General features: G+C 44.7%; 1 protein-coding gene across 1 annotated transcript in view; it reads left to right on the top strand.

Annotated features, from left to right (window-relative positions):
- ush2a (Usher syndrome 2A (autosomal recessive, mild)) overlaps nt 1–12085 on the top strand; it is a 504211-nt gene that overhangs the window by 163091 nt on the left and 329035 nt on the right. Inside the window, exons 24-25 of the mRNA XM_055862864.1 lie at nt 7933–8039; nt 8253–8376. Of these exons, the coding sequence (XP_055718839.1) occupies nt 7933–8039; nt 8253–8376 (231 nt within the window). The remainder of the gene's footprint in view (nt 1–7932; nt 8040–8252; nt 8377–12085) is intronic.

Below are 12085 nucleotides of genomic sequence, written 5' to 3'. Positions count from 1 at the left end.
TTTGATTCAGTCAACACACATCCACCCACAGTAAATGAGCCCAGTTGGTCTTAGAGAGGAGTGAGTTGTGGTGTGTAAACAGTAAGTAGGGGCCTTAATGGTTACGGCGTTGAACATTATTTTGGAATCTCCCAAAGCACTCTGGGATAAGAAGGCAGACAGAGGAGAAGAAAGAGCATTGCTCACCCCCCCTCTCTCTCTCCCTCTTTCTCTCTCTCGCTCTCTCTCTTTCTCTCGCTTCATCTCTTCTTTACTCCCTCCAACTTTCAGTGGAAACTTGTCATGTCTCCCTTATATAAAGTGTGTTTTGCACATAATTAAGAATTTCTTATACATATTTAAAGAAATTTCACCAGATTACATTTCCTTATGTAACTCTAAATCTAAAAATTATTTAAATTAAGAGGAAGAAAGATGTTAGGCTGTCTGCATGCACATGTGTGAGTCTGTGTGTAAAGCCCACAGCACTCCACCAGAACAGACTCTCACCACCAGAGCAGACTCTCACCACCAGAACAGACTCTCACCACCAGAACAGACTCTCACCACCAGAACAGACTCTCACCACCAGAACAGACTCTCACCACCAGAACAGACTCTCACCACCAGAACAGACTCTCACCACCAGAACAGACTCTCACCACCAGAACAGACTCTCACCACCAGAACAGACTCTCACCACCAGAACAGACTCTCACCACCAGAACAGACTCTCACCACCAGAGCAGACTCTCACCAGACTCTCACCAGACTCTCACCACCAGAACAGACTCTCACCACCAGACCAGACTCTCACCACCAGAACAGACTCTCACCAGACTCTCACCACCAGAACAGACTCTCACCACCAGAACAGACTCTCACCACCAGAGCAGACTCTCACCAGACTCTCACCAGACTCTCACCACCAGAACAGACTCTCACCACCAGACCAGACTCTCACCACCAGAACAGACTCTCACCACCAGACCAGACTCTCACCACCAGAACAGACTCTCACCACCAGAACAGACTCTCCCCACCAGAACAGACTCTCACCACCAGAACAGACTCTCACCACCAGAACAGACTCTCACCACCAGAACAGACTCTCACCACCAGAACAGACTCTCACCACCAGAATAGACTCTCACCACCAGAACAGACTCTCACCACCAGAACAGACTCTCACCACCAGAACAGACTCTCACCAGACTCTCACCACCAGAACAGACTCTCACCACCAGAGCAGACTCTCACCACCAGAACAGACTCTCACCAGACTCTCACCACCAGAACAGACTCTCACCACCAGAACAGACTCTCACCACCAGAACAGACTCTCCCCACCAGAACAGACTCTCACCACCAGAACAGACTCTCACCACCAGAACAGACTCTCACCACCAGACCAGACTCTCCCCACCAGAACAGACTCTCACCACCAGAACAGACTCTCCCCACCAGAACAGACTCTCACCACCAGAACAGACTCTCACCACCAGAACAGACTCTCACCAGACTCTCACCACCAGAACAGACTCTCACCACCAGAACAGACTCTCACCACCAGAACAGACTCTCACCACCAGAACAGACTCTCACCACCAGACCAGACTCTCACCACCAGAACAGACTCTCACCACCAGAACAGACTCTCACCAGACTCTCACCACCAGAACAGACTCTCACCACCAGAACAGACTCTCACCACCAGAGCAGACTCTCACCACCAGAACAGACTCTCACCACCAGACCAGACTCTCACCACCAGAACAGACTCTCACCACCAGAACAGACTCTCACCACCAGAACAGACTCTCACCAGACTCTCACCACCAGAACAGACTCTCACCACCAGACCAGACTCTCACCACCAGAACAGACTCTCACCACCAGAACAGACTCTCACCACCAGAACAGACTCTCACCAGACTCTCACCACCAGAACAGACTCTCACCACCAGACCAGACTCTCACCACCAGAACAGACTCTCACCACCAGAACAGACTCTCACCACCAGAACAGACTCTCACCAGACTCTCACCACCAGAACAGACTCTCACCACCAGACCAGACTCTCACCACCAGAACAGACTCTCACCACCAGAACAGACTCTCACCACCAGAACAGACTCTCACCAGACTCTCACCACCAGAACAGACTCTCACCACCAGACCAGACTCTCACCACCAGAACAGACTCTCACCACCAGAACAGACTCTCACCACCAGACCAGACTCTCACCACCAGAACAGACTCTCACCAGACTCTCACCACCAGAACAGACTCTCACCACCAGAACAGACTCTCACCACCAGAACAGACTCTCACCAGACTCTCACCACCAGAACAGACTCTCACCACCAGACCAGACTCTCACCACCAGAACAGACTCTCACCAGACTCTCACCACCAGAACAGACTCTCACCACCAGACCAGACTCTCACCACCAGAACAGACTCTCACCACCAGAACAGACTCTCACCACCAGAACAGACTCTCACCACCAGAACAGACTCTCACCAGACTCTCACCACCAGAACAGACTCTCACCACCAGACCAGACTCTCACCACCAGAACAGACTCTCACCACCAGAACAGACTCTCACCACCAGAACAGACTCTCACCAGACTCTCACCACCAGAACAGACTCTCACCACCAGACCAGACTCTCACCACCAGAACAGACTCTCACCACCAGAACAGACTCTCACCACCAGAACAGACTCTCACCACCAGAACAGACTCTCACCACCAGAACAGACTCTCACCACCAGAACAGACTCTCACCACCAGAACAGACTCTCACCACCAGAACAGACTCTCACCACCAGAACAGACTCTCACCACCAGACCAGACTCTCACCACCAGAACAGACTCTCACCACCAGAACAGACTCTCACCACCAGAACAGACTCTCACCAGACTCTCACCACCAGAACAGACTCTCACCACCAGAACAGACTCTCACCACCAGAACAGACTCTCACCACCAGAACAGACTCTCACCACATGGTATTGATCAGGTTGGATTGTGAATCAGTTGCTGACGGTAATGTTTCATGTATCCTACATCCATAAAGACTTGCTCTACAAGCCTAGCCAACCCCTATCTCACACACACACACACACACACACACACACACACACACACACACACACACACACACACACACACACACACACACACACACACACACACACACACACACACACACACACACACACACGGCACATTGACGTAAACCCTGCTATGCATATTTCTCTCCTCAGGAAGCCTGGGCATTAATCAATAGGTGTGCTGCTCCAGAGATATATCTCAGCAGTATTACTGAGCCTTTAGACCGGGGATGATCCGAACGCTCATAAAGGATGTCAGCTGGTGTAAAAACACAAAACACTCCTCCGGGCCTGATAATTGTTCCCCAGAAGCGTGTGTGTGTGTGTGTGTGTGTCTGCCCTGGGAGTGGTGGTGATTTAGCTGCTTCATTAACATGTTGAAGGCAATATTAACCTTAGTGTTGGACTGTTAACCTTGTTGTCGGAGCGTCATCGAGTGGAGAGGGGGCAGAGAGGATGACAGGAGGAGAGACCAAGTGGCTTTTATCAAACCTTATGTGGCTGCCTCGTGGTAAATACATGGCAGCAATATTAGCATCGCACAGTAGTCACTCACATATACACACACACACACACACACACACACAAAAAACTCACACGCAAACAAACATACGCACAGGCATGCAAACACACACACGCGCACGCACACACACACACACACACACACACACACACACACACACACACACACACACACACACACACACACACACACACACACACACACACACACACACACACACACACACACACACACACACACACACACACACACACACACACACACACAATACATGCATACATACATACATACACATAAACACACACATGCACACACAAACACACACACAGGCACGCACACAAAGCACATTATTCTTTAAGAAATTATTCAAGCTCTGTAGGGCTGACCCCATTTAGTTGACTAGTTGTTGTTAGATTGTTTGGTCGATAGGCTGTTGGTTGACCGAGATTTTTTTAGTGGAGCAGTTGCAAAAACATTTATTTTCATGGTGCTCAAGACAGGCCTGTCTGAGTGGACTAATCCATTGTGGAGGCCATGGGGATGGCACAGTCCATCACTTTAAGACACGTGGCACTGAAATTGTATATGGTTATATTATGTAAAAACAATTGGTGCAGCACTAATAAATCTAATATTATTTTATAAGAAATGCGCTTTCTCCCTCGTTGGATACGGTCGCTGTCCGCGGTTCTGAAACACAATCTTCAGTACACCGTAGAATTGCTGCCTTTCCCCATGTTGCTTTGTGCATAATAGCAAAGTGAAGCAGTATATTAGGATTGAGAACAATCAGCGGAGGCAGCAGGAACGAGGAAACAAGCCTTAGCCTAATTGTCTAAGAAAATTTAGGAGACAGGAAACCCCAATTTAATTAGGTCTATAATCAATATCCTAACTGTTAAATGTACCTGGCTTTATAAAGCATCCATATACGTATATATACAGAAATAAGACAGATAGTTCTTACAATTGGCCCAGCATCTTCCGGGTTAGGGAGGGTTTGGCCGGTAGGGGTATCCTTGTCTCATCGCGCACCAGTGACTCCTGTGGTGGGCCGGGCGCAGTGCGCGCTAACCAAGGTTGCCAGGTGCACGGTGTTTCCTCCGACACATTGGTGCGGCTGGCTTCTGGGTTGGATGCGTGCTGTGTTAAGAAGCAGTGCGGCTTGGTTGTGTTTCGGAGGACGAATGACTTTCGACCTTCGTCTCTCCCGAGCCCGTACGGGAGTCGTAGCGATGAGACAAGATAGTAATTACTAACAATTGGATACCATGAAAAAGGGGGTAATTTTTATTTTAATTTTTTTAATATATATATATATATATTGTAATCTAACAACACCAGTTTGTCACTCATAATATTCACGGAGCTCTCGCTCTTATAGCCTCCCTTTTCTTGATCTCCTTCTTACTGTTGCTGTTATGAACAGCATCATTATAATAGTAAGTCATGTTGTTATCATTAGTGGTCTTTGTATTCTTGTATAACCATCGAGCTGGAGGCCTAGAAGTGACTCTTCTTTAGTCTTAATACCGTAACTTACTTAGGCCTATATTTCAATATATAGACTACTGTATCAATCAATCATTCGTTCCTGCCATCACACAGCCTACAAGACATGCATGCTTTGAAATGCTCAAGCATTTTTGTTTTTTAATTAAATAACAAAAGGAAGCTTTGAATAATTAGTCTAAACAATAAATAAATGCATGCAACTGTTTTTAGTCTGGTGTAATAAAGGCTTAGTTTTTTTGTATCTCGTTCGAACAGACTCTCAGGTACACTTATTCATCTGTCTGTCTACTGTATAGAGTGGGGAGAACAAGTATTTGATACACTGCCAATTTTGCAGGTTTTCCTACTTACAAAGCATGTAGAGGTCTGTAATTTTTATCATAGGTACACTACAACTGTGAGAGACGGAATCTAAAACAAAAATCAAGAAAATCACATTGTATGATTTTTAAGTAATTAACTTGCATTTTATTGCATGACATAAGTATTTGATCACCTACCAACCAGTAAGAATTCCGGCTGTCACAGAACTGTTAGTTTTTCTTTAAGAAGCCCTCCTGTTCTCCACTCATTACCTGTATTAACTGCACCTGTTTGAACTCGTTACCTGTATAAAAAAGACACCTGTACACACACTCAATCAAACAGACTCCAACCTCTCCACAATGGCCAAGACCAGAGAGCTGTGTAAGGATAATAAATGACAACACCAATCGATTGGTCGAAAGAACAGCATGACTTTTTTTAGTCGGGGACAGCCCTAAAGCTCTGAAGCCCTAAAGCTCTGAAGCCCTAAAGCTCTGAAGCCCTAAAGGTCTGAAGCCCTAAAGCTCTGAAGCCCTAAAGCTCTGAAGCCCTAAAGGTTTGAAGCCCTAAAGCTCTGAAGCCCTAAAGGTTTGAAGCCCTAAAGCTCTGAAATCCTAAAGCCCTAAAGCTCTGAAGCCCTAAAGGTTTTGAGGATCTTGGCTAGACAGCAATTTTCAAGTCTTGAAATAGATTTTTACGCAGATTTAAGTTTAAACTTTAACTTGGCCGCTCGGAAACATTCACTGTCTCTTGGTAAGCAACTCAAGTGTAGATTTGGCTTTGTGTTGTAGGTTATTGTCCTGCTGAAAGTTGATTTTGTCTCCCAGTGTCTGGTGTAAAGCAGACTGAAGCAGGTTTTTCTCTAGGATAATGCCTGTGCTTGGCTCCATCCCGTTTATTTTTATTCTAAAAAACTCCCCAATCTTTGCCGATGTCAAGCATACCCATAACATGATGCAGCCACCACCATGCTTGATAATAAGGAGGCAATTACTCAGAGCTGTGCGGTGTGGGATTTGCCCCAAAATAAGGCTTAGCATTTAGGCCAAAACATTTATTCCTTTTTCATGTTTTTTTGTTGCAGTATTACTTTAGTGCCTTGTTGCAAACAAAATGCATGTTTTGGAATATTTTAATTTTTTATATTTGTATTCTACTTTTCATTCTGTCATGTTGGTTATTATTGTGGAGTAACTACGATGTTGTTGATCCATCCTTAGTTTTTTCCCTTCACAAACAATGAACTCTGTAGCTGTTTAAAAATCACTACTGGCCTCATGTTGACGTCCCTGAGCAGTTTCCTTCCTGCTCTGCAGCTCAGTTCAGAAGGATGACTGTATCTTTGGTGTGTCTGTGTGGTCTAATACATCATCTACAGCCTAATTATTAACTTGGCCATGCTTAAAGAGATATTCAATGTCTGATTTGTTATTGTTACCAATCACTGCCATTCTTTATGAGGCTTTCGAAAAGCTGGTCTTTGTAGTTTAATCTGTTCTTGAAATTCAATACTTAGGCTAATTTAGGCTTGTTAATGAAAATGGATTAATACTTTTGCAACAACATTTGAGTTAATTCAATTTAAAAAATACTTTAATATTATGGAGTATTTTGTATAGATCAATGAGCAAAAAACCCACAATTAAATTAATTTAAATCCCACTTTAATGCAACTGAACCAAATGCTGGAGACACTGTCCTACTTGCAGATTCTATAGTAAAGAAAAAACACGGAACATATCACTACCAGCTCCTCTCTCTAGCGTATGTTCTGAGGGGTAAAATAAAAGATAAATGTTCCACAGAGGCTTCACAAAAATCCTATTAAAGGAGAGGGAATAATTTTTTAATGATATCAGAATTTCCATTATATAGACTCTATGGTTATTGATTGCCTGTCATTTATGGTGCCTTGACTGAGATGGGCTGGGAAGACAAGACATCCACCTCCCATTTACCAGCTTTATTAGGCCTTGTGTGTGTGTGTGTGTGTGTGTGTGTGTGTGTGTGTGTGTGTGTGTGTGTGTGTGTGTGTGTGTGTGTGTGTGTGTGTGTGTGTGTGTGTGTGTGTGTGTGTGTGTGTGTGTGTGTGTGTGTGTGTGTGTGTGTGAAGGTGTCACTCCTGGATAATTCACTCCTCTAGCTCATACGTGGGACCATCTAAACCACAGCACATGCATGACACTGAGATGAATGTTAATGCACAGCTATCTTTTATAACCCTCCATCTCTCCACTCGTTTGTTATTTTATCGGTTTAACCTGTTGTCAGACTAGCAGACTCTCTGAGATGGATAATTGCTGTAAGGGAGTCTTTGTCTAAGAGACAGCTGAACAACACATATCTACAGATGAAAGTACTTCAAAGCAGCGTACATGTACCCTCCTCTTGTTGCTTTGTTCAAGGCAGTTACTTTTCTTCTCCTCCACTTTAACCATTATCTCTTTACTCTCTCTCCCCTCCCTCCCTCCCATCTCTAGCTCCAGCAGGTCTTGCTCCCCCCAGGTTGAGGCCAGTACATGGGACATTGATGGAGGTGACCTGGGACCCCCCCTCTCAGCCCCACGGACCCCCACCACTCTACCAGGTCTGTCTGTCTGTCCGCCTTTCTGTCAGATACTTTCATTACCAACTACAGAGGGACATTATTGTTTCAATTCCTTTAAAACATATTTGTACGTACATGTCTGTTGTGATACTTCCACTTTGTGTCGCGTCTCGTCTTGCTGTTATTGAGCCTCTATGTAATCAAACCCAGAGAGTAACTGCTACTGTTACATTTGAACCTGAACTCCATCAGGTGGAGCGAACCGACCTCTCTCTCTCTGACCCCCGTGACCTCGTCGTTAGGGGGGCGAGGTTTCCCGGCAACGGTTACCACCGGTTCCCCAGCGACACACTACCGATCAACAGCGACTTCACAGGTACGTGGCAACTGTAGATGCACACACACACACACACACATACTGTACACACACACACACATACTGTACACACACACACACACACACACACACACACATACTGTACACACACACACACATACTGTACACACACACACACACACACACACACATACTGTACACACACACAGTAATATTGGTGTATCTCCATCTTTGTGTAAGAGCACCGATAAATGAATAGTTGGTACATTATAAAACACATAAAAATACGTACAGTTTATCATTTGTTTAGTGTTGTTCTGTATATGTTCAGACTGAAACAGTATTTCTGTGGAAGAGTCCCAGCTAAGTGAATGACTTCCACATGAGACAGAGGACAATTACAACAGTGTTTACTCACATAATTGGAGAACTGAGCTCCAAATCAAAACATGTTCTGCTTCATCTGCAAACCCAACCAAAACATCCCCAGTCGGCCATTTGTTTCAATTATATTATATATGTTTTAATTGGCTCTTATGCTAATCAAATATATTCGCTACCAAAGCATCCGGTTGATTCCCCCAGCAATGCTACAGGTGAGGTAATGAAAAGCCTTTGCCATTATTAACTTGTTTTCTCCTTCCTTGTTTGAGGGATTTGTAATATATTGTTTTTACTTAGATTTTCTCCTCAAATGCCCAAATCCTTACTCACAGTCAAATCTGGCACACTGATCACCTCTCACTCTGGCATCATTCTGGCATCACTGTGGCATCACCTTAGCAGACTGTGTGTGTGTGTGTGTGTGCGTGCGTGCGTGCGTGCGTGCGTGCGTTTGTGCGTTTACTTAGATTTTCTCCTCAAATGCCCAAATCCTTACTCAGGATCAAATCTGGCACACTGGTCACCTCTCACTCTGGCATCACTGTGGCATCACCTTAGCAGTGTACGTGCGTGTGTGTCTCCAGCACAGTGTTCACTATTAGACCTCACATTCAGCATCCCTCCCCTCCCTAGTTCTACAGGTCCAGTAAACTATCAGAGAAATCTGTCTATATTTGTATGAATAGACCACCAGTTACTCCTTAGTCCCTCTGCAGTGTAGGACATTATGCAGACTGCATATCATATCATAAAGTAAACTAATGGTAGAAGCTGCTGACCTAGCCTGGTGTGGAGATGCACGGCCATCTGCCCGTAACTCTATTAACGTCTAGCAGCTTTTTCCCCTTTTCTCCTTCTATTATGACGCGGGATAAATCTTTATAAATCAGGACCAGGCTTCAGTCCTGCTGCCGCTAATTGATCAATGGCCACAGTCAGAAAAGGAGTCTCGTCCTTGGGCCCCACGCCATTACACACACATACACACATAAGAGCACACGCCCGCGCAAAAACACAAACCCATACACATACAAGTGCACACACACACACACACACACACACACACACACACACACACACACACACACACACACACACACACACACACACACACACACACACACACACACACACACACACACACACACTCACACCCACCCTAATGAAGAGGCACAAACCAGAACAATCACCTCACACACTCCCAGATTAGCTCTGTCTGAGATTGCTCTCTCCACACAGCCATCGCTTCCTTGCGCTCAGTGTGTATTAGGTCTTTGTGTGTGTTTTATTGGAAGAACACCAGTCTACAGAAAATATACATCTAGAAATGCTTCTAGATGATCTGGTCAAGGTGTGTGGAAAGGCTTCCTGGAAACAGTCGTGAGCGTTTTTTTACAGGCTATGATAAAAGACCTGAGATGTAGATAGATAGAGGTTAATGGATCAAATCATTGGCATAAACGTGATGTATTCACTATCATCTACGTGTTTTCGCCATAACCATCCCTTTCCACATTCAATACTAACCTCATCCCCTACATCCAATTATATCTGCGGAGGCGCACGCAACACCAAACAAATCAAATAAAAAAAGGAAACACACCGTCTGTACGGCAAATTGATCAGACGGTGGAACTCATCAATGCTAACCTGCAGCCTGATGGGTTTTCTGTCTCAAATCACTCATCATCCTCTCTTCCCATTAACGTAATGCACTATTTAGAATATATTTTAGAATATTAATAACGTGATGTTTTCATGTTTCCATAATTTGTTCATTTAGTTTATGTGTATTCTTGCGTTTTCAGGGAACATGGAGTCGAGTGGATGTATGCCACTTGTCTTTGAGAGGTCAATGTGCTTTATGCTAAATCTGGGCTCCAATCAAGGAAGCCTTTTCACTATGAAATCAATGCCTGAGAGATGAGTGCAGGTTTCCTTAATGGATTCATCCATTTAGAGATGTTTTTTATACATAAAAAAACTAGACCTATCCCTTTGCATGAATATGAATGTGATTGGAATCTGTTTTTTAACCAGACAAATCCCAAAGATTTGAACTGCACTGAAATGAACTCAATCAAAAATGGTGTGTAAATAAGAAACAAAAAAGAGAAAGGAATAATATATCCTAACTCAACACACTCTATTGTAGCGCTGAAGAAATGTTAAATGATACAAATTATTTTCCTTAATTAATTTGATTGATTGCCGTGCGGTGTCGGCACGGAGGCAAAGTGGAGGGAAAACTTTACAGACATCATTAGTTTTTCTCCATTTAAAGATTAATCAGGAGAGGCTGGGCTCTTTAGCTCTGTCATTTGTATATTTAATGGGCTGCTGCAGAATCTATGGCGGTAATTAGCGCTAGCCGCTCTCTCATTAATACGACTGGGCTGATTAATGCTAGCGCCTCGCTAACATGACTGGAGTGATCCGCGGGATGTTCTGACTAGATTACACCAGGCAGACCCTGTTTGTTTGGCGTCATGACAAATAGAATAGTGCTCAACAAAAGACCAGGGAATAAAGACCAGGGAATAAAGACCAGGGAATAAAGACCAGGGAAATAGAAGGATGGATTCTGCTGAGACAATATGTTTGTTTTGTGTATGAGGCATTGGAAAGGGTTTGACTCTAGGATTGTGTTGCAAATTGTGTCAAGTTCTTTTTAATCTCTCACTGTTATGATTATAATACACTGTACATGTAATAGATACCAGTTCTGATATGTATAGATCCTTATTAAAACAACCTCCACATTAGTCAGTCCTATATCCATACAGCCTTTATCTCGGAATGTTGAGTCTACAACATTACAACAGGCATGTCTGCCTCCAAGTGTGTGTGTGTGTGTGTGTGTGTGTGTGTGTGTGTGTGTGTGTGTGTGTGTGTGTGTGTGTGTGTGTGTGTGTGTGTGTGTGTGTGTGTGTGTGTGTGTGTGTGTGTGTGTGTGTGTAAACTGTACATGACTCTACTCAGATCCCTTAAGAGTGTCAGGTTAGGAACAGTGCCCGGTTGCGTAAAACCACTCAGCTGCCTCCGTCACTGAGTGGTCAAGTAAGTCGCTCTGGTCTCCTAGGGCAGTCTCTCTCTCTCTCTCTCTCTCTCTCTCTCTCTCTCTCTCTCTCTCTCTGGGCTATCCCAGCTGGACACTCCTAAGAGCCCCTGGTACAGCGCATCACTGAGTTGCCAGAACAGACTGCTGACTGAGTGGTCCAACATGTCTCTACAGTCTGGTGGATCCTACTCGAGAGTGAATGGACAGTATGGTCTCCCCTGGGGTCTCCCTATTGCTGAGGTACTCCTGCTGGGGTTTCCACAGAACCCCCTTGTCCTGCCTGCAGAGAGCTGAGTAGTCAGC

This window comes from Salvelinus fontinalis, chromosome 15, assembly GCF_029448725.1.
Source record: "Salvelinus fontinalis isolate EN_2023a chromosome 15, ASM2944872v1, whole genome shotgun sequence".
Taxonomy (NCBI): Eukaryota; Metazoa; Chordata; class Actinopteri; order Salmoniformes; family Salmonidae; genus Salvelinus; species Salvelinus fontinalis.
Note: the sequence above shows the minus strand (reverse complement) of the source record. Positions and strands in the feature narration are given on the sequence as shown.